This window comes from Neomonachus schauinslandi, chromosome 9 (assembly GCF_002201575.2).
Source record: "Neomonachus schauinslandi chromosome 9, ASM220157v2, whole genome shotgun sequence".
NCBI classification, from domain to species: domain Eukaryota; kingdom Metazoa; phylum Chordata; class Mammalia; order Carnivora; family Phocidae; genus Neomonachus; species Neomonachus schauinslandi.
In genome coordinates, this window is record NC_058411.1 from 34,423,553 (window position 1) to 34,451,020 (window position 27,468).

Consider the following 27,468-nt stretch of genomic DNA (forward strand, 5'->3'; position numbering starts at 1 on the left):
AAGGCTTAGATTTAAAATGAAACCGATTATGGATTAAGACAAGGGTTTAATCTAGGTTGTTTTCTTTGACCAGGTCTTGCACTATACCTTAAATAAATTAGAGTTTAGAAAACTGCTTGTTGGTGATAATAAGAACTGATAATAAATTTCATCAGAATGAGTAAAAATCTAGTAAAACTGAGAATGTTTTCAACTGTCCAAACCAATCACTAAAGTAATTATAAAATCATCTGAATTATTTATTGGGAACACAATAGGTATTTAAATGACTAAAATCTCCTGAACAGATTTAAACTATTAAAAACATTTTCTTTTATTGTATCTTTTCCCTATTATTTCCTAGTTAGCTACAAATTATTATTATTCTTTATATAACTGCTGCCTGATAGGCCAAACAAGGAGAGCCTTCTAAAATCTCCATTAAGTTATATGCACTGCTTATTTTTATGTAGAATACAGGTATTAAGGGTCAAAGATTTTTTTCCTTATTTCCCTTTACAGATTTATTTTCTAGTATACTACTCAGTTTCTAAGCCTGTTAAGTCTCTCAGAATTTAAGTTAATTAAATAGCCTTTTTACAATATTTCACTTAAAGTAATGATTTGGGAACACCAATACATTTGAATACCAAGAAAAGTTAAAACAGGAAAAAATGTAATCACTCTTAAAAATGTGTATAAATAGCTCACCTCATCTGATTAAACTCTCTAATCCATTTAGTTAAACCAGTAACAAATCATTCTTTTTAAAGTAGCTGTTGTGCTTTTCTAAGCTGGGAATAAAAGCTCCAGTCAGAGAAAGCATTCCTTACCTGTATGTGTTTAATTTTGTTGCAATGGGAGAAAGGACTCTTATTCACCTCTATCCAAAGAAGGTAAAGAGTGAGTGACTGCCATTGTTAATCTCTAACAAATAATATGTTAAAAATATAGTTCCTGACTTCAAAGAACTTTTGGACTAGATGACAAAAATGATCATGAATACATTAAATAATTAAAGAAAAATATTTTTCTGAAATGTTTTTTCCTACTGAGATTTTGCTCATCTCCTTGAATATTAAAAACCACTTTTTCTTTTTCAGTGGAAAAAAAAAAGGAAAGCATGGAAGTAAGCATCTGTTAAATAGCAATATTTGAAACTGAAAGTAAGGTCCAACTGAAATGCTGTTTTGCTATGGTCTAAAAGATTAAAAAAGCCAACATGGTTTTAAATCATTAGCATGATTTACAAGTGAAATTCTCTAACACAGAACCAGAAAAATCAGCACATAGAGGATCAAATTTGCACTATAAGTAAAAGCATTTGGCCAAGAAGAAAAAATAAACTAAAGCAGGTGGCAGGTACTTGTTACAGTATGTGGAGCTGAACTATGACCAAATCATAGTTTAAATATAATTTTGTTGAATAAAAATCTAATGAATATGTGGAAATGGAAGGAACTCAGAAACCATAGTTATTTCCATTTTAAATGAGGATGATAGTTCTGCACCACCAGCTGTTTATAGTCCATTGAATGAGGTTCTAGTTGATAGGAGATAATTACCTCTTCCCTAGAGGAGACAAGTGTTTCTCATTCTGCAGACACCTCTGATGAATGGTCATGGGAGTATGAGACCAAGATAGCATGCCAAAATCAGTTTGGTTTTTAATGATCTCTTTAAACACTTCATTTTCTATTTTTTCCTATTTAAGTGTAGGAAAATGTGCACCTTGAAATATAGAGAATTAGGTCACTGTTATTATTTTAATTTTACAAGACACTTTAACCTTAGAAGGAAAGCAGAGTGACTGTACACAGAAAATATACCATTAATAGTATTAGAAAAGGATGGGCGTGGTTTTCAACTTCCAGCATTTTGAATGAAATTACTTCTAATTCATTGTTTACCCCAACACTATTCTTTCTTTAAGTTCCCTGTCAGATAACAATGCACCTATCATCCTGGTCACTTGAGCTGTTTCACCCACTTGGAAGGGCCTATCAGTTCCACCTTCCCAGTCTCTCTCAACTTTGTCTCTTCACTTCCAATGCAAACTGCCACATACCTCCATATTTCTCACCTGCAGGGTGGTCCTCACCTTCTAAATGGTTTCCTTGCTTCTAGTCTCTTCCAATACTAATCCAGTTCAGCCAAAATAATACAGATTAATAGTACCACCCTCATCATGCTGCTCTTGAGTGTAAAAATCTTTCAAAAGTGGGATGTGGCTCCAAAATAGAAAAAAGCTTATGACATATTAAGCAAAAAACCAGAATTTAAAAAGTAAATCAATTCTGTTCTTACAAATATGTAAGACTGAGTATGCATATTAATAAGAGTTAGAAGAAAACACAAAAAAAAGATGAGAATAAATGTAAAAGGGCCTGGGACTTGTGGCTGTTTGCTGTTATAATGATGTTTATGAAACAAAATCTTTTAGCAACCACTTGCTGCTTATGCACCATAAAGCTTAACCTGCACCCAAGGACCTCTGCAATCTGGCTCCCAAACCTACCTTTTCCAGCTTATTTTACACCCCACCTGTTTACACAACCCAAAACTCCAGACAAATTAAAATGTCCCATTACTCAATGGGTTCCTGTCCTGCTCTTTCCCAACTATGGACCATTATTCATATCATAGGCTCCAGCTAGTACACTCTTTTCCATTTCGGTGTGCCTAAATCCTATCCAATTGTCCTTTTCAGCTCAATTCAAAAACCTTTTCCACAAAGCTATCCCTGACATTTCTTCCTTCAATGAGCATTTCATCTGTATGTCTCACGTAAAATGTACCCCTTCCTACTTTGCATTGTTGTGTGTGTGTGTGTGTGTGTGTGTAAGAAGTAGCTCCTTTAAAGCAGAGGCTTTGTTTTAGACATCTTTGTATTGCACTGAAGACATAATACAGCATCTTTCTGAACAAATATGTAAAATGAGTAAATACTTAAAAAAAAAAAGGGCTAGGAAGACTAAAAACCAACAGCAACTCTTAGTCTTATTATGATTTTCCTTCTTTTTTCATTTATGTTTCTTTCTTTACCTAGTTTTCTTACCTGAAGGTATGTTATTCTCCGCTGGACCAGCTCTGTCAGATCTTTGGCCTCTTTTTCCCGCCAATCACCCGCTCCATCTGTTTGACTGAGGTAGTATAGATCCGTCATTATAGACCTATAAAACAAACAACATTTGGAAGTTTAACTTACTTGTACTTCATCATAGGATTACACAAAATCATAAGAAGAGAATCAAATTCTTCATAAAGATTGATGCTCACTGATGCTGGTTCTCATTCTTTATTTTCTATTAAGACTGTGAAACTCAACAATTAGTCCCTAACATCCAAGATTCGTTCCTACAGTAAATTTCCACCATTGAGAAAAATATACTGTTTTCCCCCAGGCCAGTCAGCTGCACTTATTTCCCAACACAGAGAACTACAGGTATCAGGGGGAAGTGGAAACCCATAGCAAAGAAATAGGTAAATTAACATAAGGGAGAGAAATAAGTTGGTGCCAGTACTTGAATACTACATTTTTGTTCTGTCATTTCTTTACCCCTCTTAACTTATCTCTTCATACATAAACACTCTGAGTGGTTGGAATAAAAGATGACAGGAAAATTCTGACATAACTCTTAAACAATTTCCAAACCAAGGTTCAGCAAACATTTTTCTATAAGGGGCCTGATAGTAAATATTTCAGGCTTTGTGGGCCTCTTTTGCTTTTGTAGCAGGAAAGCTGCCAAAGACAGTAAGTAAATGCATGCATGTGCCTGTTTTCCAATAAAACTTTATTCACAAAAACAGGGTATGGCCCAAAGTTGGATCTTTGCGAGGTGCTTATTAGGTCATGAGGGTAGAACCCTTATGAATGGGATTAGTGCTCTTATAAAAGACTCCACAGAACTCTTTAGCCCCTTCCACCATGTGAGGACACAGTGAGAAGGTGCTGTCCATGAACAAGAAAGCAGGTCCTCACCAGACACCAAATCTGGACTTGATCTTGGACTTCCCTGGCTCCAGAACTGTGAGAAATGTTTCTGTTGTTTATAAGCTACACAGTTTTTGGTATTTTTGTTATAGTAGCCTGAACGGACTACACATTGCTATTTATACTCCAATGCCTCAGAGTTGTCTCAGAGCTTTTACCTTGTATATGAAGAGTACCTACTAATAATTCTACAACTAAGAGAAAATATCCACTGGGTGTGGGTGAAAGTAATACATGGTACTGAAGGCCAGTCAGAAAAATGATCCAATGTCCTGTGCCTTATAGCACTCTGAAGAAGGGGATTAATTAGTGAGAACTCATTTAAGAGATAATGAAACCAGCCTTTAACAATTGTGATTTACCTAGGAGTACATGGCATAGTCTCAATTCTCTGTTACTAGTTGCTAAACCATTTAATAACAAACCAATGGCACCCCCACAGGAAAAACCAAAATCTTATTTATTATCATAGAAAACCATTAAAACTACACACAATTAGCAGAGAGTATCTAATAAGAGCTAGCATCTTTGAATAAAGCAAAACTATTAATGTACAAATAAAAGTTAAAAATAATAGCCATAATTTAAAATATACATCCAACAGTGGGTCATCTGTGAAGGATTTTAGGCGTTTGCTTAATGTGTCAACATTAGTGCACAGAACACTTTGCACCTTGACTGTTGCCATGTTTGCCCTTCTTTAAACAGGGCAACAGTTGATTATGTGATGCTTTATTTTTATATTATTCTAACTGAAGAGTCAAAACATTTTCAAAATATTTTATGAAAAAGAGTAACTGTAGTTGGAAACACCAAACCTACAACTTACTGCCTCCTTGAGAAATTAACTTACAGTCTTACACAACAAACAGAGGTTCAACTTCTAAGTTTTTTTCAGATAATAAAACTGAGGCCCCTATAGATTATTATGTAGCCTACAGTACTCTTTTATAGTTTTACTAGGGGAAATGTCACCACCCATATGATATTGTGTGAGCTGATCATGGAAACACATGAGAAATCTTAGACTATAATGGTGTTACAGGGCTCAGCTGGAAGTTTATTTTCTCAGTTTTTTTTTAAGGTTTATTTATTTATTTATTTGAGAGTGTCAAATCAACCACACCCAAGGAGATGTAAGGTTGGGGGCAGGCAAAGCAGAATCAGAGCAATTAGATGAGACACCTTTTCTACCTTTAGATTCTCCTTCCAGTGCAAACTTTATTTTAGAGGAGGATGTTTCCTTACTGAAGATGGAGGATCATGATCTGGCTGATAGAGACTAAGTGATAAGAAGAATAAGGACAATTTCATATGACAATGTTCCCTCTGTCCATGGATATTGGGAGGAATGTTCTAGTACCACTTAAAAATAAGCCTGGATTCCTTAGGAGAAAGACAATCATACACAAACATTTTGTCTAAAGGAATTAAAAACTGAAGAAAGAGTGATCTACATTCCAGTTTAATGTAATTCTCAATCGGGTCACATCTCAAAGAACTTAAGGTCTTCCTTCATTCCCTCCTCTGTGTGTGTGTATGAAATAAAAAACAAGAACAGCTTTGAAGGTTCACAAAACTTAACTTTTCAAGAATGGAAATATCAACTCTTTGACCTTTCAAAGACAGTCTAGTAGCATCTACCTTATAAAGAGAGTGAAAACACAAGCTATTGTGCTATAATAGCTATGATCAGCAATTCTGATCAAATAAATCTATAAGCTATTAAGCTACTAATCTTCCCTATAACTAGATATTGCACTCCTTATCTGAGTCGAAGTCCTTTCCTTTGCTACATAATCCCCTATACACAGTATCAAACAATCAGCATAATTAGCCATAAGTATCATTTATCATTTGAGAAATATCTCACCTCAGTCTTACCAAAGCGTTTTATATATTACTGATAATGAGATGATGCAGACCAGGCCAGAGCAATGAGATGTGCTGCTTCACCAGATAATTTCTCAGTAATTTCAGTCAACTAAATTGAGAAATAGTTCATCAGCCCTGTAAGCCCTCCTGTCATTCAGTCTGAAGTTTAATAATTGCTATAATTTAAAATCAGAAAAGAAGTAGCTCCAGGAACTACTTCATAAACATTGGGGTCTGGCAATATAAGAAATGCAAAAAGAACCAAAGCAACAGTGATTAAGTTAAATATGTCTCTGGGCAACCTAAGATGGTGATAAGGCAGAATTTTCCATGATATCCGCAGAGGTTCAGGGACAGATATGTATAGCTATAAATCCAAGCACTGAACCCATACTACTACACAAATAATAAAATCACAATGACAAAAATAATCACTCTAAACTGTTAATTTTCCTCTATTTGAAAGAGGCCACAGTCAACTCATGATCAATGATGTCAAAAGCAGCAGGTAAATTTGACTGTATTACTAGGAAGTATGGTGATATGCAATTGCTAGAATGAAACCATCACTTGAAAATCTAGTTTGGCAGTGTCTTATAAATTAAAGAGACACTCAACACATGACCCACAAATCCAGCTCTAGATATTTAATCCAAAAGCAATGAAAACATGTTTCTGCAAAAACATGCATGTTAATGTTTGTAGTGGCTTTACGCATAATCACCAAAACAAGTAAACAACCCAAATGTCCTTCAACTGGTGAATGGATAAACTATCAGTGGTATATCCATACAGTGAGATATTACTTAGCAATAAGAAGAATGAACTACCAATACACAGAACAACGTGGTGAATCTCAGATGCATTATGCCAAGTGGAAGAAACCACACTCAAAAAGCTACATAATATAATGATTGCATTTACACAAAATTCTGGAAAAGGCAGAATTATAGGTACAGGAAACAGACCTAATGACCGCCAAGGACTGGGGTTGGGAAGGTGCTGACTACAAAGGAGCATGAGGAAATTTCTCAGGGTAGTAGCAATGTTCTGTATCTTGATTGTGGTGGTGGTAACAAAACTGCAAGCATTTGTCAAAACTCATAGAAACATAGACTAAAGTACATACATTTTATTGTATATAAATTATGTCACAATAAAACTGATTTAGAAAGGGGGAAAAAAAGAGGATCAGTGTTTCTATCAGAACAAAGTTTTAAGAAAGAAAAAAAAAACCCTTTCGAAAAAACAAAAGCCCATAAATTTGTTACCTATAATTGATGTCTTTCTGAACTAAAAATTGACAAAAGTGATTCATAGGGAAAGCTGAACAAAAACATTGATCAACTCAACCTCTAACTGATTTCTCAGAGAACACAGACTTTTAGTCCAGAGACAACCTATACACTATATTCGGGCAAGTGTAAAAATGCAATGAGGATTTTTGTGTAATGTAAAAATCACCAGAGGCAAACACAAAAGTCTGTTTTAATTTTAATTCTTATACTTAAAAATCTTGAATATTATCAGTAAGATAGCATATTCCACATACACACAAATCCTCTCTACTTGTACATTCGTAACTTTAGGGTTATTTCTCTAGTGTCTGGCTATGCTTTGCTCATTATTGTCTGACTGCATTCTGATACAGCTGCCTCAAGTTAAATTACCCTGTGAAGTTACATCCCAAGTTCCTTAGAACTTCTGCTTTAGATAGCAAAAGAAATTGACTGGGGTACCTTGGGTACCTTTCCATTTTTGTTTTCAGTAAAATAGTATTATTTAACATATACTAAAAGGTAGTGTCAGGAACATAATATATTTAAAACAAAATGCAACTTACAAAAAATTTAACATTGATTTACATCAACTTTAGGGCCCACTTTTTACATTTGTACGTGTTTTTCCATTTCTACATACAGTCACAAAATATATGCACAAAATAATTCTTTAAATAATAATTTTAATTTAGAAAAGACCTGAAAGTTAAATTCTCAAGTACTTTAATTAAATCACTCAAAATTTAAAATTAAACACTAAGAATTCAATAGCCAAAATTCTCCTTTAAATACCACCTAGTCTACCCAACTCAAATCCTCTTCAGATCTACATTTTCCTATAAAGCTTTGATAAGCAAAGCACACAAGCACACAGCTCCAATTAGAAGAATCATGATGCCCAGAATTAGCTTTAGGGTAGAGAAGCAATAAGGATATAGTCAGCATTTGGTCTGATGATCTAAAACTTACAAAGGGCTAAAACTTACAAAGGGAGGGCTGAATGCCTCTTGAAATTTATGCTTACTTCTGTAGATTAATGCTAAGATGATTCCAATAAACTGATGGATTTTACTTGTAATTTCACTTAAAATAGCACAACAATATTTCAAAATCCGTACAATATTGCTAATGATGTTAATATATATGAATCTCTTGGTTGTGGAGTAATTCTTTTCTTCTTCACAGTGGTAGGTTGTGTTAATACAACAATTTTTCTTTTACTGTTCACTAATGAGACAGTAATTGCCATCAGAATCCTACTGGGAATATAGACTTGTATATATAATAGGCATAAGGACAGGTTTCATTTTATTTATAATGATTCTCAGATACACTGTGTTCTGCATGAATATACCAGTACCAAAAGGTTTTCCTTTCTATGGAAGATAAACTGCATATTTTCAGGAATGTGTAAACAGGAGAAATAAACTTAACAGGAGATTTCAGATTCTTATTTCTAGCAACTAAGTAGAAAAATAATTAAAAGAATGCACACTTTCATCAAAAAACTTTTAACCTTTAATTAGAAATCCTAAAAAGGTGCTATTTTAAAGTTTTTAATGTCTGAATTAGAAACATAACTGCCAGCCTCAGTATGAGTTCCAATGTACTGTAATGTAAAAACTGCATACTCCAATTATTGATTGTATATGAAGGAAATTTACAGGAAGATATTTTAATGTATTACTGGCTGACATCACTACCTTCAGAGTTTACTTAGGGCTTATTATATAAAGATTTCTATCCAAATCAAAACCTCAATGAGATACCACCTCACACCAGTCAGAATGGCTAAAATTAACAAGTCAGGAAATGACAGATGTTGGCGGGGATGCGGAGAAAGGGGAGCCCTCCTACACTGTTGGTGGGAATGCAAGCTGGTGCAGTCACTCTGGAAAACAGGATGCAGGTTCCTCAAAAAGTTGAAAATAGAGCTACCATACGATCCAGCAATTGCACTACTGGGTATTCACCCCAAAGATACAAATGTAGGGATCCGAAGGGGTATGTGCACCCCAATGTTTACAGTAGCAATGTCCACAATAGACAAACTGTGGAAAGAGCCAAGATGTCCATCGACAGATGAATGGATAAAGAAGATGTGGTATATATATACGATGGGATATTATGCAGCCATCAAAAGGAATGAGATCTTGCCATTTGCAACAACGTGGATGGAACTGGAGGGTGTTATGCTGAGCGAAATAAGTCAATCAGAGAAAGACATGTATCATATGACCTCACTGATATGAGGAATTCTTAATCTCAGGAAACAAACTGAGGGTTGTTGGAGTGGGGGGTGGGGTAGGACGGATGGGGTGGCTGGGTGGTAGACATTGGGGAGGGTATGTGCTATGGTGAGCGCTGTGAATTGTGTAAGACTGTTGAATCACAGACCTGTACCTCTGAAATAAATAAAGCAATATATATTAAGAAAAAAAAAAAAAAAGAAGATAGCAGGAGGTGAAGAATGAAGGTGGGGAATCGGAGGGGGAGACGAACCATGAGAGACGATGGACTCTGAAAAACAAACTGAGGGTTCTAGAGGGGAGGGGGGTGGGAGGATGGGTTAGCCTGGTGATGGGTATTAAAGAGGGCACGTTCTGCATGGAGCACTGGGTGTTATGCACAAACAATGCATCATGGAACACTACATCAAAAACTAATGATGTAACGTATGGTGATTAACATAACAATAAAAAATTTAAAAAATGATTTCTAGAAATACAATTTATTTTTATTAAAAAAAATTTTTTTAAGATTTTATTTATTTGTCAGAGAGAGAGCAGAGAGAGGGAGAGAGCACAAGCAGGAGGAGCAGCAGGCAGAGGGAGAAGCAGGCTCCCTGCTGAGCAAGGAGCCCAATGTGGGCCTCGATCCCAGGACCCTGGGATCATGACCTGAGCCAAAGGCAGATGCTTAACCGACTGAGCCACCCAGGTGCCCCTAGAAATACATTTTAAATAATATTTTCCAGTGATATGTTTTAGTTGATGAACTACGTTTGGGAATTATTGTCCTTGAAACCTCAGGTACTCTTCTCCTAAATATGGTAGGTATCACTTACCATTCAGCAGGGAAATTAACAGAAGTTCCAGTTTATATTCTTAGATTATAATCTTTACCAAAGCCCAAGTGAAATGTAAAAAAAGAATAGCACCTTTCATGATGTCCCAAATCTGACAGAAATTCATCTGCATGTCTTTGGAGTACATTTCCTTCTAAATTCTTTAATTTCTTCAATTCACTTTGTAGAAAAAACCAGAGCTCTTTAGCTCCATTTTCAATCCTCCTCCTTAGGATTTCATGATCCTTCCCCAGACCTGCAGTCAAAGAATAAATAGTATCAATATTCCCAACATTTTGATGAAAGAAAGTCTTTAATTATTTGTAGTAATATCAACATATTAAAGAGGAAAAACACTGCATAATCACCTACCATTTCTAGTTTGTTTCTTATAATTTTCAATCTGTTCTTTGGCCTTCAAAAGCTGTTCTTCTAAAGCACGAACCCTTCCTGAAGCTGGTCCCTGATCAATGGGACCTTCTGGTATCCTGTAGTTCAAAAAAGCAAATGTAAACATTTAGCTTATAAATTATGCAACAAAATTAAAGCTTACTTTGCTGCAACATATTTCTCGGTAACTCTAGAAGTCACAAACCATATATTAGAAGTACAAAATAAAATTTTCTCTCCAAAGGTGTAGGATAAAGCATAAACAATGGAATGATACTGAACAGAAACAGAAAAAATAATCTAGCTCAGAGATCTATGATCTTCTAGGAATAAAGGAATCTTTAGAACTGTGTCCTAAAAACTCTCATCATATTACTTAGAAAAACACCATCAGTAGCAAAATGGTCAATTCTTCATTAGTGTCAAGAGCAACAAAGGTGAAGGACAGGGTGACAAAAAGGCTTAAGGGAAATAAGAAAGCATGTATCTGAACATGTGCCTGTGCTCAAATAGCAAATACAAATTATTTCTGAATTAACCACAGTATCAGGCTATGTAAATCTGTGCTCCAATTCATGAACTCATGACCTTAGATTACTAAGTACTGGTTTTATAGAAGGGTAAGACAAGACTAGGAGATGAAGTATATCAGGAAAAAACCCTGAAGATTAATGTCCTGTTTGTTTCCATCAGAAATGAAAAATACCAGTCAACAACATAAAATGTTGGAACATAGCAGAGGAACTCCAGGATCTCTTGTTTATATTATCAACCTATCTGTACAACTTACAAACAGGACTTGTTCTTAACATGTTTTGTTTTTATATGACTTTGGCAATATTCTGTACTCCATTTTAGCCATAAAAGACATCTACATCCCAATCCTGGAACCTATAAATGCTACGTTATATGGCAAAAGAAACTTTAAATATGTGATTAATTAAGTTAAGGATCTTGAGATGGGGGGGGGTAAGATATCATCCTGGATTATCCAGGTGGGCCCTAACTGTAATCACAAAGGTTCTTATAAGAGGGAGATTTTACTGTAAAAGAGGAGAAGATGGTGTGGCTATTAGCTTTAAAGATGGAGGGTGGGGTCATGAGCAACAAATATGAGGAATGCAACTTTAGAAGCCCGGAAAAGCAAGGGAACAGATTCTCCCCTAGAGTTTCCCAGAGGAAATATGGCCCTGCTGACACTTCGGTTTTGGCCCAGTAAAACTCACTTCAGACTTCCAGCTCCCAAACTGTAAGAGAATAAATTTCTATTGTTTTGAGCCACAAAGTCTGTGGTATCTGTTACAGCAGCAATAGAAAATTAACACACATACACATATACATCCATACATCCATCTGTATATATACATTTGCGTAATTATTGTGAAGATTAAATAATGGCTGATTTTTCTTCCAAAATCTATAAAAGTACTTAGCACAATATTTGGCAATAAACTTTCAGGACTATTGTATCTGGGCTCAATCATTTTAGAGATGAGCTGTAATCTCAAAATATCTGGGATATCCTTATCACAATCATTTTAAGGAAACAATTTTTAAAATATACTTGGCAGAACTTAAATTCAGATGTCAACTCAGTCATTTGATGCAAAGACTCCAATACAGATTTCTTATTCCTTTTCGAACACTTTTTTATATAGCAGAGGAAGCCAAATTAACTATTACTTACCTATACCACTTCAGAATACATGTTTAGTAAAGAAGCTCTTGGTATAGCTCTACCAGAGTAAATGAGGTATTTTGTAATTGTATGCATTAACATTGAACAGCAGCATGAAAAATAACGATTCTCTAACCATGAGTATCCCAGGCTACAAAATTTGAATTACAAAGCCTTCATTTGTATACATATAAAGTGAATAATGATAAAATATATAGAGTTGTTAGGTGCGCAATTACCCAATTTATAAGCTCAAATGTGCATACATTCATAAATGAGGCATTTCCTGGTATATAATTTTTAAAATTTGGCTTTTAATCTCTTTCTGAATTAGATGGCTGATTTCTAGGAACTAATTTGAAAACAGAATAAAACTACTACCTCTTGGAATTTATTTTGACAGCAATATGCCATAGGACAAGAATGTCCTTTTCCAGAACATACCTTAACGATAGAAAATTTCAGACAATACAAAGATATGTCTAGGTTCTCCTTTTTATCTCATTTCTTCATATATTGATGGAAAAACATTAGTGTAAAATAGGTAAGAAAAAACAGCATAAAATCATTTCAGCAGATTTCCATTAAGTACTAAATCCAATTTAATTTTAATAAAACATACATGAATTAGTAATTTATATTACATTATAATATACAATAATCTAATCCAACTGTGGATAAACTGTAGATAAAAGTAATGGAGAAGCCAGTGTAAAAAAAGTACACAATAAGGACTATTCTTTCCAAAACCCATCCAGAAAAGAGTCAATCTGCAAGGACATTACCTGTATATTTGGGATTTGAGGTTTTTTTGTTTTTTTTTTAAATCATACTCACTATACAAAAGATACACAGGACATCTTCTGGCCAAGATGAAGCAACAGAGATTAAATTTACCATAATTCCTGAAACAAGTGAAAACTCAGACAAAACGTATTTAACAATGGTTTGATAAAACTGGTATCAGGAGACCGCCACTAGAAAGATAGCAAAATAGGTGGTTCCCAACTTCGGTCCCCTTCAGGGAAAGGGCAACTAGCAACTATCTAAAGACAAGATATTTGTGAAGTTCCCAGAATATGGTGGTGAGGCTGAAGCATTCACTTGGGCCACAAAACCCGAGAAAAACCTCATTAGAATAAGGTAAGAGGAGCAGTTTCACTATGACTGCATTGTTCCTCCCCCAGGTCAGTGCAGTGCTCACTACAGTTTCTCCAGTGAGAAAAGGAAGAGTGCAAGGTGGACATCAAGCTTCCCTAGCATCCCTGATGCCTCCTGGGAGCTCCACTTAAGCAATGCCTCACAGAGACTACTGTGAGAATCAGCTACAGTTAGAGAAGGGGAAAGGACCCATAGCAACAAGCGTGCAGATCTTGGCCAACAGCATTCCTGTTAGTTGTGGGGCCTGGGCAGAGATCCCAGACCCTGGCTCTGATCATTTGCAGAGCTGAGCTAGTGCCTCCAACTGGCCAGGGAGCTTAAATGGCAGTTCTTCTTGGTTTGGGTCCCCAGCCAAAGGGATACCTTGGTGAGGAGCCCCACCTACACAAGAAGCAAGTCAGCAGCCCTGATCAAATGCTGAGCATAGCCTCCAGCCCCACTTAAGCAGGAAGCCTGCCCTAAGCTGCTGGGCCTATGCAGCACATCCTATGGCCCACTAAAGCAGAGAAACAAGTCACTGGCCACACCTAACTGCTGGGCATAGTCTCCAGTCCCACCCAAAAGAGAAGACTGACCAAAGATGCCAGGCAGCCATGGGCAGCATACGATACATCCTATGGCCTGCCTAGGCAGTGAAGCAAGTCAGTAGCCCCATCAAACGTCTAAGTAATAGCCTCCATAGCCTCCAGCAGCTCCTGACTGGGAATCCTGGCCAGGGATCCCAGGCAGCCACACAGCCCATTCTACAGTTCCATTCAGGTAGGGAGCCAACCCCAGCAGCACCACCCTACTGTTGAGCATAGCTTCCAGCTCTGGAGCTCAACCTGACAGCTCTATCCAACAGCACAGACAGCCTACAGCCCCATCCAATTGCTGGGCATAGCTTGCAGACTGACCCAGACAGAATACAGAGCCAGTCACCCCACCCAATCACAAAGTATAGCCTGTGGCTCCACCAGACCAATGAGCCCAGAAGGTAACCCTGCCTGACCATGGAGCACAGCCTCCAGTCCCATCCAACTGTGGGGTACAGCTGCTAGTCATTCCCAACCAGGAAGCCCAGCAAGAGACACTGTCAAACAGCAGAGCACAGCCAATAGCCTGCTCAATTGTAGAGCTTAGCCTGCAGGCCCATCCAACTTGGGGTACAGCCTACAGCCCCATCTGATCAAGGAGCACAGCCTGAGTTCCCATCTGGTTGCAAAGCCCTGTGTATGGCCTTAATTGAATGTAGAGTCCCGCCAGTGGCACCATCAAGCCAGGGGGCACAGCTTGGGGACTCAATTGACTAGAGGCAAATTTGGAGTTCAGCATGTGGCCTTACCTAATCGCAGAGGGCAACCAGCAATACCACCCTGCCAGGAAACATAACCTGCAACCTGTCCAACCATATGTGATTGCAAAGCCCAGCAAGTAGCTCTGCCTGAACACAGACACAAGCCAGCAGTTATGCTTGAATGCAGAGCCCAGCCATCAGACCCACCTGACTGCAGAACAGTGGCAGTTCCCCCCACCAACCTCAGAGGCACAGACACTGGCCCCACCCAACTAGAGACCCTGATGGCACACACTACTTGCCAGAAGCTGCTAGCAGCTGCCTGCAGAACCCTCAGCTGAGCTGAATGGTGAAGGTCTTTCCCTGCCAAAGCAAACCTACAATGGCTGGAAAAGAAACTGTTTCCTCAAATGAGCAAATACCAACATAAGATTATGAGGATCAGGAAGAATCAAGTAAACATGACACCACCAAAAGAAACTAATAAAGCTCTAATAACTAACCTTAAAGAAATAAAGATCTAAAAAAATAAATAATTAAAAATTTAAAAAAGGATCTATTAACTATATAAAAAAGAATTTAGAACAATCCTTTTAAAGGAATTTGGTAACTACAAGATAATACAGATAGGCAACTAAACAAAATTAGGAAAACAATACATGAACAAAATGGAAGGTTCAACAAAAAAACAGAAACCATAAAAAAAATAAAATAAAACAAAAAAGCAATTCTAGGGCTGGAAAATACAATAACAGAACTGAAGAATTCAATAGAGAGCTTCAACAATAGATCTGACCAAGCAGCAGAAAAAATTTGTGAATCTGAAGCAGTCATTTGAAATTATCCAGTTAAAGGAGCAAGAAGAAAAAAATTTAGAAAGTGAAAAAGACTGTATGAATTATGGGATTCCATAAGAGAAACAATCTATAATTACTGGAGTCCCAGAAGGAAAAGAGAAGGAGAAAGGGGCAGAAAGCTTATTTAAAGTTACAATTTCCCAAATCTGGTGAGAGATTTGGACATCTAAGTTCATGCAGCCTGAAAGCCCCTTTAAAGTTTCAACCCAAAAAAATCTTCTCTAAGGCACATTATAATAAAACTATCTAAAATCAAAGACAGAAAATTTTAAAAGCAGCAAGAGAAAAAAAAATCTTTACATACAAGGGAACCTCCATGAGGCTATCAGTGGCTTTCTCAGCAGAAACCCTACAGGTCAGGAGAGAGTGGGATAATATATTCAAAGTGCTGTAAGAAAAATACTACTAAGAACACTTCATCTGACAAAACTGTCCTTCAAAAATGAAGTAGAGATAAGGAATTTCCAAGAGCAACAAAAGTTGAGGGAGGTCATCACCACCAGACCAGCCTTATAAGAAATGCTAAAAGTTCTTTAAGTTGAAATGAAAAGATGCTAATTAGTAACATGAAAACATAAAAATATAAAACTCATAGTAAAGGAAAGTATATAACTAAATTCAGAATACTACAATACTGTAATATGGTAGTGTTTTAATCATTTCATTCTGGCATAAAAATTAAAAGACAGACTATAATTGCAATTATTTGTTAACCCCTATACAATATAAAAAGATATAATTGTGACATTCAAACATAAAATGTGGGAAGAGAGTAAAAGGGTAGAGGTTTTTTTGGATGATCAAAGTTAAGTTGTGATCAGCTTAAAATAGACTATTATAAGATGTTTCATGTAACTCTCATCGTAACCATAAAACAAAAACCAACAGTAGATGCACCAAAGATAAAGAGAATACAATCAAAGAATACCACCAAGTAAAATCATCAATCACAAAGGAAGATAGCAAGTGAGGAAGAAAGGGGAAAAACTACAAAACATCCAGAAAATAATTAATATGATAGCATTAGTGTTTACCTATCAATAAGTACTTTAAATGTAAATGGATTAAATTCTCCAATCAAAAGGAAGAGAGTGGCTGAATGGATTAAAAAAAAGATCTAAGTATATGCTGCTGGTAATATTTACATCAGCTTTAAGGACACATATAGGCTTCCAGTGAAAGGATAAAAAATGATATTCCATGAAAATGGTAACCAAAAGAGAGCAGGAGTAACTATACTACCAGAAAAAATAGACTTTAGGTCAAAAAACTGTAACAAAAGACAAAGAAGTTCATTATAGAATGATAAAGACGTCAGTCATCCAAGAGTATATATCAATTGTAAACATATACGTACTTAACATTAGAGCACTTAAATATATTAAGCAGCTATTATCAGATCTGAAGGGAGAAAGAGACAACAATAATAGCAGGTTCTACTACTACTGTGGGGACCCCACCTCCAACAATGGATTGATCAAACATAAAGTTAATAAGGAAATACTGGATTTAAACTATACTTTAGACAAAATTGACCTCATAGGCACATACAGAACATTCCAACCAATAGCAGCAGAATACACATTCAAGCACATATGGAACATTCTCCAGGACAGATCATATTTTAGGTCACAAGAAATGTCTTAGCAAATTTAGAAGATTGAAATCATTCCAAGTATCTTTCCTGACCAAATGGTATGAAACTAGAACTAGGTAACAGGAGAAAAAAATGGAAAATCCACAAATATGTAGAAATAAAAAAACCACACTCCTGAGGAAAAAATGGGCCAAAGAAAAAAATCAAAAAGGAAATAAAAAAATATCTTGAAACAAATGAAAATGGAAAACCAACATACCAAAACATAGGGGATACAGAAAAGCAGATCTAAGACAGAAGTTGATAGTGATAATACTTATATTAAGAAATGAGACATTCAAATAAACAATCTAAATTTATATTTTAAGGAAATGGAAAAAGAACAAACTAATTCCAAATAAGCAGAAGGAAGGAAATAACAAAAATAGGAGCAGAAAGAAAATGAAATGGAGAAGAGGAAAACAATAAGACAGCTTAATGAAACTAAAAGTTGGTTTTTTGAAAAGATAAGCAAAACTGACAAACCTTTAGCTAGATTTACCAAGAAAAAAAGGGCAAAAAAAAAAAAATCAGAGGTTTTTCAGGGCTCTTTGCAAGAGGACTTGGCACGAAATTGTAGCTAACCAATAGCTGCAGTTGCCACCGTTTTGTCTTCAGCTTCATGATGTTTCCCATGGCCAAAAATGCTCTAAGTTGTCTCCAAGTTCAAAGCATTCAGCAAACAATGGCAAGATAGAGCCACCAGAAAGGGACACCTGATTTCCCTGACAAATATAGCAATGCTGTATTAGCTAGTAGAGCCACTTTCTGTGTTGCTGTATGGGCATATACAGCAACACAAATTGGAATAGAATGGAACCTGTCTCCTGTTGGCAGAGTCAACCCAAAGGAATGGAGAGATCAGTAATCATCCCAGCCGGTGTAATACTGAATTGCTTCAAAACCAACTCATAATTGATGCCAAGTAAAAGTACTGTGGACCCATTAAAATATGGCATGATTGAAGAAATAAAGGACATTTGAAACCTTAAAAACAATTAGAGATGAAAGAGAAGACATTACAACTGGTACCACAGAAATTCAAAGAATTGTAAGAGACTTTAGGAATAATTATATGCCAACAAATTGGACTGCCTAGGAGAAATGAGTAAATTCCCAAAAACATACAATCTATCAAGAAATTAAAAAAATCTGAATACACTAATAACGAGTACGAAGATTGAGCAAGCAACCAAAAATCTCCCAACAAAGAAAAGTTCAGTACCAGATGGCTTTAAGGGCAAATTCTACAAAACATTAAAAAAAAAAAATAATGCCAATCCTTTTCAAACTGTTCCAGAAAACTGAAGGGAACACTTCCAAATTCATTTTGCAAGGTCAGCATTATCCTGCTACCAGAGCCAGATAAGGACACTACAAGGGAAGAAAACTACAAGCCAATATCCCTAAAGTATACAGATAAAAAAATTCTCAGCAAAATACTAGCACACCAAAACAGCACATTAAAAGGATCATATACCATGATCAAGTGGGATTCATTCCTAGGATGCAAGGATGGTTCAATATATGTGATTAAATCTGATACATCACATTAATAGGCCAAACTATAATAATCATGTAATTATCTCAATGGATTCTGAAAAAGCATTTGATAAAATTCAACATTCTTTCATGGTAAGATTTCTCAACAAAGTGGGTATAGAAGGAATGTACCTCTACATTAAGAGGCCATATATGACAAGCCTTCAGCTAACATACTCAATGGTAACAGGTTGAAAGCTTTTCCTCTTAAGATCAGGAACAACACAAAAGAGTCCACTCTCACTACTCCTGTTAAACACAGTACTGGAACTCACAGCCAGAACAATCAGGCAAAAAAATAAAATAAAATAAAAAGCACCCAATTCAGAAAGGAAAAAGTAAAACTATCTTTGTTTGCAGATGATATAACCTTGTATATAAAACATCCTGAAGAGTCCACCAAAACAACTGTTAGAACTAATCAATAAATTCAGTGAAGTAGCAGGATACAAAAGAAACATAAAAATCAATTACATTTCTATACACTAATAATGAAACATCTGAAAAAGAAATTTAAAAAAATCCATTCACAACAGCACCAAAAAAAATAAAATACTTAGGAATAAAAGGGGGGTGAAAGATTTGTACACTGAAAACTATAAGACTTTTTTTTTTTAATGTTTTATTTATTTATTCATGAGAGTCAGAGAGACAGAGAGGCAGAGGCAGAGAGAGAAGCAGGCTCCCCGCCTAGCAGGGAGCCCGATGCGGGACTCGATCCCAGGACCCTGGGATCATGACCTGAGCCGAAGGCAGACGCTTAACGACTGAGCCACCCAGGCGCCCGAAAACTATAAGACTTTGATGAAAGAAGATCTAAATAGAAAAATACTCATGTTCTTAAATCAGAAAAATTAACATTGTAAAATATCCATACTACCCAAGCTATCTATAGATTCAACACAATCCCTGCCATAATTCTAATGACATTTTTCAGAGAAATAAAAAAAAAAAAAATCCTAAAATTTGTATGGAAACACAAAAGACACTATTCTGACAAAGCAATACTAAGAAAGAACAAAGTTGGAGGCATCACACTTCCTCATTTCAAACACTATTACAAAGCTGTAGAATATAGAGCAGTATGGCATGGCATAAAAAAACAGATATACAGGGGCACCTGGGTGGCTCAGTCAGTTAAGCAGTTGTCTTCGGCTCAGGTCATGATCCCAGGGTCCTGGGATCGAGCCCCACATCGGGCTTCTTGCTCAGTGGGGAGCCTGCTTCTCCCCTGCCTGCCATTCCCCCTGCTTGTGCTTGCTCTCTGTCTGTCTGTCTCTCTCTCTGTATCAAATAAATAAATAAAATCTTAAAAAAAAAAACCCAAAACAACAACAGATATACAGACCAAAGGAACAGAATCAAGAGCTCAGGAATAAAGCCTTGCACATGCAGTCAGCTAATAATCAACAAGGGAGCCAGGAATACTCAATGGGGAAAGGATAGTTCTCTTCAAGAAATAATGCTGGGAAAACTGGATAACCATATGCAAAAGAATGAAATTGGACCCCTATCTTACCACCACTCATAAAATTTAACTCAAAATGGATTAAAAACTTAAGTAAAAGACCTGAAACCATAAAACTCTAGAAGGAAACAAAAGTTAAAACTTGATACTGGTCTTAGCAATGATTTTTTGGATATGATAGCAAAAGCATAAGCAACAAAAGCAAAAACCAACAACTTGGACTACGTCAAATTAAAAAGCTTTTGCAGGGCGCCTGGGTGGCTCAGTTGGTTAAGCGACTGCCTTCGGCTCAGGTCGTGATCCTGGAGTCCCGGGATCGAGTCCCGCATCGGGCTCCCTGCTCGGCGGGGAGTCTGCTTCTCCCTCTGACCCTCCCCCCTCTCATGCTATCTCTCTCTCAAATAAATAAATAAAATCTTTAAAAATAAAAAAAAATAAAAAAAATAAAAGCTTTTGCACAGCAAACAAAATGATCAACAGAATGAAAAAGGAATCTATTGAATGGGAGAAAATATTTGCAAACCATATATCTGATAAGGGGCTAATATCAAATATCTATAAAATACTCATGTCACTCAGTAGCAAAAGCTGAAAACTGAAAAAAAAGATCATCTGATTAAAAAATTAGTAAAGGATTAGAATATACATTTTTCCAAAGTCAACATATAAATGGCTAACATTTGCAAAGGTACATGCAAGATGATCAACAGCACTAATCATCACGAAAATGCAAATGAAAACCACAACGAGATACCACCTCACACCTGTTAGAATGGTTGTCATCAAATGGACAAGAAATAACAAGTGCTAGTAAGGATGTGGAGAAAAGGGAAACTTTCACACTGTTGACAGGAATGTAAATTGATTCAGTCTCTATGGAAAACAGTATGGACATTCCTTACAAATTTAAAAATAGGACTACCATATGATCCAGTAATCCTAGTGGGTATATATCCAAAGGAAATAAAATCAGTATCTCAAAGAAACATGTTCATTTCCATGTTCAATGTATCATTATTCACAATACCCAAGGCATGGGAAAAACCTAAGTGTCTGTTGAAGGATGAAGAGATAAAGAATATATGGTATATAGGGTGTGTGTGTGTCTTGGCATTGGGTGTACACACACACACACACACACACACACACACACACACACTGGTATATTATTCAGCCCTAACAAAGGTGGAAATACTGCCATTTGCAACAATACACATGAACCTTGAAGGCGTTATGCTAAATGAACTAAGTCAGAAAGAAAAAGACAAATGCTGTACAGCCTCACTTTTATGTGAAACATAAAAATCAAAACTCACAGAAATGGAGAGTAGACTGGTAGTTGCCAAGCACTGAGGGGTGGAGAAAATGGGGAGATGTTGGTCAAGGGTATAAACTTATGATTCTAAGATGAATAAATTCTGGGGAATTTAATGTACAGCATAGTGACTACAGTTAACAATACTGTATTGTATACTTGAAAATTTCAAAGAGTTGAGGTGGTTGTGTTAACTAATCTTTTAGTGGTAATCATTTCATAATATAGATATGTATCAAACCATGTTGTAACCCTAACCTTACACAATGTTATTTATCAATTATATCCCAATAAAGTGAAAAAACACTGGAATCAGATAACAAAGGGCAGTGACCCCCAGAGAAGAAATACAAATGATGACACGCCTTCTATTGCCCCAGTTTACTGCCTTGAGAGAAATTCCTGATTACAGAGAAGGAGAATTCAGGCGGATCCTGATAAATTTTCTGAAATGATGAAACTGTGTCTAAAAAACTGAGACAGCTAGAGTTTGGATGACCAAAGTACCATAGAACAGAGAGCTGAACAGGGAGAAAACTCCAGAGATAGGCATAGGTACTACTTGACAATCAGCACATGTATGTAAAGAAACTGCTGAAGGCTGAGAAAATAATTCTCTAAAAGAATTAATGAAATCAGTGACTGGCATTCATACAGGGTTGGGAACATTTCCTGATCTTACCAGCTAAACTGGAAAACCTCATAATTCATGGGGCATTGGGTATAATGTTCAGAGGATTTGGTATCAGTGGGGGAATTAGCCACAGACCAAACACTACTTGGGTCTTGCCTAATATTTCTTAAAGGAAAGACCCCAAAGGCTCAAACTATTATCAAGTAACTCAACTGCATCCCAGAATAAAGCTTAAGAATATTTGGGGGGGCACCTGGGTGGCTCAGTCCTTAAGCATCTGCCTTCAGCTCAGGTCATGATCCCAGGGTCCTGGGATAGAGCCCCGCATTGGGCTCTCTGCTCCGCGGGAAGCCTGCTTCTCCCTCTTCCACTACCCCTGCCTGTGTTCCCTCTCTCGCTGTGTCTCTAGGTCAAATAAATAAATAAAATTTTTAAAAGAAAAAAAAAGAATATTTGGAAAAACACAAATGTATCTAGTTAGCAACAGGGTAAAGGTATTGATGTCTGAAATCCAACAAAAAATTATTAGACATGCAAAGAAACAGGAAAATATAATCCATAATAAGGGGGATCAATCAAGCAAACCAACTCAGAACTGACATAGATGTTAGAACTAGCAGATAAGGAACAGTTATTATGACAACATTTCATCTGTTCAAAAGTTAAACAGAGAGAAGGAAGATATAAAAAACATATTAAACATAAAAAAGATCCAAGTTGAACTTTGAGAAATGAAAATTAAAATGCCTGAACTGAAAAATACAACCAATGGGATTTATTGCAGATTATATATTGTAGCTTCTACCTTAAGGACTTAGGAAAAAAGAGCAAATGAAACCCAAATTAAGTAGAAAAGGGAAAATAATAAAGATCAGAGAGGAAATCAATGAAATGCGAATAAGAAAAAACAACAGAGAAAAATCAATGAAACTAAAAGCTGGTTCTTTAGAAAAAACTGAAAATGCAAAAACCTAAAATAACAAACACATCTAAACAAGACTAAGAAAACGAAAGAGTAACACCATCTGATATCAAGATCTACTACTATAAAGCTACAAAAATCAAGACAGTGATTTGCTAGCAATAAAGATAGACAAAGAGATCCAATGAAACAGAAGAGAGTCCAGGAAGAGGTTTACATGTACATGTAAAGGTGATTTTTCAAAGTCACAAAGGCAATCTACTGGAAAAAGGACAGCTTTTACAACAATCAAACTTCTGGAAGAAAATAAGAAATTCCTTTGCGATCCTCAGTTAGGCAAAGTTTTCTTAGATATGACACAAAAGCAAGATTTGTAAAAGAAAAAAAAATGGATAAATTGGACTTTGCTGAAATTGGACTTGGCTGATAGACTGTGTGCTATCCTGGTTCACTGCTTATAGATGACGTCCTAAATATGAAACTGGGCTTCCTGCAGATGATCCTCATTCCATATTTAAAGTGCCTTTAAAAATGCCTAGAAACAGACTCTTACCTATATAGAGAACAAACTGATGGTTACCAGAGGGGAGGGGGGTGGGGGATGGGTGAAGTAGGTGATGGGGATTAAGGAGTGCACTTATCATGAGGAGCAATGGGTTTTGTATATAAGTGTTGAATCACTAAATTCTTCTGAAACTAATATTATATTGTATGTTAACTAACTGGAATTTAATAAAGCCTTGGGGGAAAAAAGTAAAAATGCCTACAGGTTAGGTTTTTCAGAGATTTGTTGTATACTTCAAAAGTTTTAAAATTCTCCTGAATAAAACATTTGACAAAAATCTTTATTAAAACATGAAGTTGCCCTACTAATACCCAAACATAAGCCCCACTCTTCAAGGAATTCAGTGGATCTGTCCAAAAATATGAAAACCAGTACATTCTTACTTTCTAGTCAGAATATGAAAAAACAGTGAATTTGTAGCCTAAGTGGGATGATTATACAGCACTCTCAGAAAAATTAAACTTTTATCATCAGAAATATATTTAATATTTAAAACAGGTTGCCTTTCTTAAACACTTTCAACAATTATGCCATGAATGTTGGAACAATAAAGATCTTAATTAAGAGAAAGAACCTAGGCACAAATAATATTAGGAATGAAAAGAAAATTATAAACACAGACCAGGAATGTTAAAATTCATCACAAAATACTATAAACATATTCAGGCACTTAACTTAAAAACATGGAAAAAGTAAGTAATTTCTAGAAAAAATTAAATTACCAAATGTATTTAAAAAGAAACAAATTGAATCACTAGTCAAAATCTATTGAATTAAAAAAATTCTAGGTCCAGGCGTTTTAATTTATTTATTTTAAAGATTTTATTTATTTATTTATAAGAGACAGAGAGAGAGGCAAAGGCAGAGGGAGAAGCAGGTTCCCTGCAGAGCAGGGAGCCTGATGCCACACTTGATCCCAGGATGCTGGGATCACAACCTGAGCCAAAGGCAGACACTTAACCTACTGAGCCACCCAGGCACCCCTAGGCATTTTTATATACGAGTTATAAAAATCTTCATAAAACAGTTATCTGAATTGAAGTTTTCTATGGATTATATTAAGAGAGGATCCTCTAAAATTCCATTCCTGAGATTAGTATAAGGTTGATATAAAAGTAGTATAAAGATCAAGAAAAGGAAAATAAAAAAGCCAATTCAATTTAAATCTTATTTTCAAAATCTGAAGTGTTATATTAACAAATACAGCAATGTATTTATTTATTTTTTTTTTATTTTTTTAAGATTTTATTTATTTATTTGAGACAGAGAGAATGAGAGAGAGAGAGCACATGAAAGGGGGGAGGGTCAGAGGGAGAAGCAGGCTCCCTGCTGAGCAGGGAGCCCGATGTGGGACTCGATCCAGGGACTCCAGGATCATGACCTGAGCCGAAGGTAGTCGCTTAACCAACTGAGCCACCCAGGCGCCCACAGCAATGTATTTAAAATGACATCATGACTACCCACACTTTATACAAGAATAACAGACTGATTTATCATTAGAAAAGTTATTCATGTAAATTCATTGCATTAACAAATTAAAGAAATAAAATTACAAGCTCAATAGAAACAGGAAAAAAATCGTTTGACAAATTTTAAAATTTACTCATTATAAAATTTTTTTTTTATTGTTGTTAGTCACCATACAGTACATCATTAGTTTTTGATGTAGTGTTCCATGATTCATTGTTTGCACATAACACCCAGTGCTCATTATAAAACGTGCCCTCCTTAATACCCATCATTTTAGGGGCACCTGGGTGGCTCAGTTGTTAAGCGTCTGCCTTCAGCTCAGGTCATGATCCCAGAGTCCTGGGATCAAGCCCCCCCCCACACACACATCGGACTCCCTGCTCAGCAGGAAGCCTGCTTCTCCCTCTCCTGCTTCTCCTGCTTGTGTTCCCTCTCTCTCTCTGTCTCTCTCTCTGTCAAATAAATAAAATCTTTAAAAAAAATACGCATCATTATAAAATTCTTAACAACAAGGAGTGGTAGGCAAATTCCTTAACTTGATAGGTGTATCTATCATAAATTCATAGTAAATATCACATTCCATGGATCAAATAATCAAAAGTATTCCTTTTAAAGTTAAGAACAAAAGAAGGAATGTCTGCCCTTTCCTGCTTCTATTTACCACTGTGCTGAAGTCTTAGCCAATGTAGTAAGAAGGAAGACAAGCAGAGAAAAGGAAGAAACTGGTGTGTTATTCACAGATGATATGATCTTTAATGTAGAAAATTCAAAATAATCTACAAATTAATTATACTAAAAGAGTTTAGGGGAATTGCTAGATACAATATTAAGGTATAAAAATTAGTTTAATGTTCCTAAACAACAATAAGCACAAATTGCAAAATGTATCTTTAAAAAATATCACATTTAAGGGCGCCTGGGTGGCTCAGATGGTTAAGCGTCTGCCTTCGGCTCAGGTCATGATCTCAGGGTCCTGGGATCGAGTCCCGCATCGGGCTCCCTGCTCCTTGGGAGCCTGCTTCTCCCTCTGCCTCTCTCTCTCTCTCATGAATAAATAAATAAAATTAAAAAAAATATATCACATTTAAAATAGTAACTAAAAAATAATCAAGTACTAAGGAATAAATCTAACAAAAGAGCAACATGAGTTGTATGAGGGCAAAAAACCCATGTATTTTCTGAAGAAGTAATTGTTCCCCAAATTGACCCGTATATTAGATGCAATTCTAATAAAAAATTACCAAAAAATTTAATTGAATTTGACAAGGTGATCCTAAAATTCATATGAAAAACCAAAGGCCTCAAATAGACTAGATAATTTTGCAAAATAATAATTAATACATTAAAACAGTGTGGTATTGGCATTAGGTCAGATAAACAGACTAATGGAACAGAATAAAGTACCTAGAAATAGATCCCACATGTATGACAGAGTTATCATTCTAAATTACTGGGGAAAAGATAAATTATTCAATAAACGATCACTGAGATATCTGGCTTCCTACTTGGAAAATGTGAAAAATAATCTGACAATTAAAACTTTTAATTTTTGGAAGAAATTTTACATTCTTCAAGATATTGGGAAAGAGAAGAATTTAAAAAATAAGATTTTAAAAGTCCAGGGGCACCTGGATGGCTCAGTCGGTTAAGCGTCTACCTTCGGTTCAGGTTCAGGTCATGATCCCAGGGTCCTGGGATTAGCCCCACCTGGGGAAATCCCTGCTCAGCGGGGAGTTTGCTTCTTCCTCTCCCTCTGCCTCTGCCACTCCCGACCCCCCCCATGCACACACATGAGCTCACTCTCTCTCTCTCTCTAATAAAATCTTAAAAAAAAACCCGAAAGATTTTAAAAGTCCAAACCATAAAAAGAGAAACTGATAAATCTGACTGCCCTGAATAGGAATTTCTATGCAATACAGTTTATATGCAAGTCATAGATGTACAGAAGAGAATGGAAAATAGCTAATTATTAATCTAGATTATATAAAGAAAAAAACTAATAGAAAAATGTGCAAAGTATATGAACTAGCACTTCATAGAAAAGGACTTTACTGATTCTCCTGAGAAATGATCAGCTCTAAAATTTTACTAACTAGGATATTCAAATTAAAACAGAGATACCATTTCTCACCTATTAGACTGACAACAATTAAAAAGTATGATACTGAATGGTGGTGAGGATATAGGGCAGTATTTGGAACTACTCTATTAGTTTGCTAGGGCTGCCATAACAAAATACCATGAACTGGTAGTTTAAACAATAGAAACTTATTTCCCCACAGTTATGAAGGTTAAAGTCCAAAATCAAGGTTTGGTTTCCTCTGAGGCCTTTCTCTTTGGCTTGTAGATAGCCACCTTC

General features: G+C 36.0%; 1 protein-coding gene and 1 pseudogene across 4 annotated transcripts in view; one reads left to right on the forward strand and one right to left on the reverse strand.

Annotated features, from left to right (window-relative positions):
* FUT8 (fucosyltransferase 8) overlaps positions 1–27,468 on the reverse strand; it is a 327,874-nt gene that overhangs the window by 88,719 nt on the left and 211,687 nt on the right. For 3 of the 4 annotated variants that reach the window (XM_044918092.1, XM_044918090.1, XM_044918091.1), the window contains 3 exons: positions 10,568–10,683; positions 10,289–10,451; positions 3,038–3,152 (listed from right to left, as the gene is read on the reverse strand). In XM_044918092.1, coding sequence (XP_044774027.1) covers positions 3,038–3,152; positions 10,289–10,451; positions 10,568–10,683 — 394 coding nt within the window. Of the gene's footprint in view, positions 1–3,037; positions 3,159–8,288; positions 8,385–10,288; positions 10,452–10,567; positions 10,684–27,468 lie in introns of all 4 variants that reach the window. The other variant, XM_044918089.1, reaches the window with a different exon arrangement.
* LOC110571403 lies at positions 17,810–18,070 on the forward strand (annotated as a pseudogene).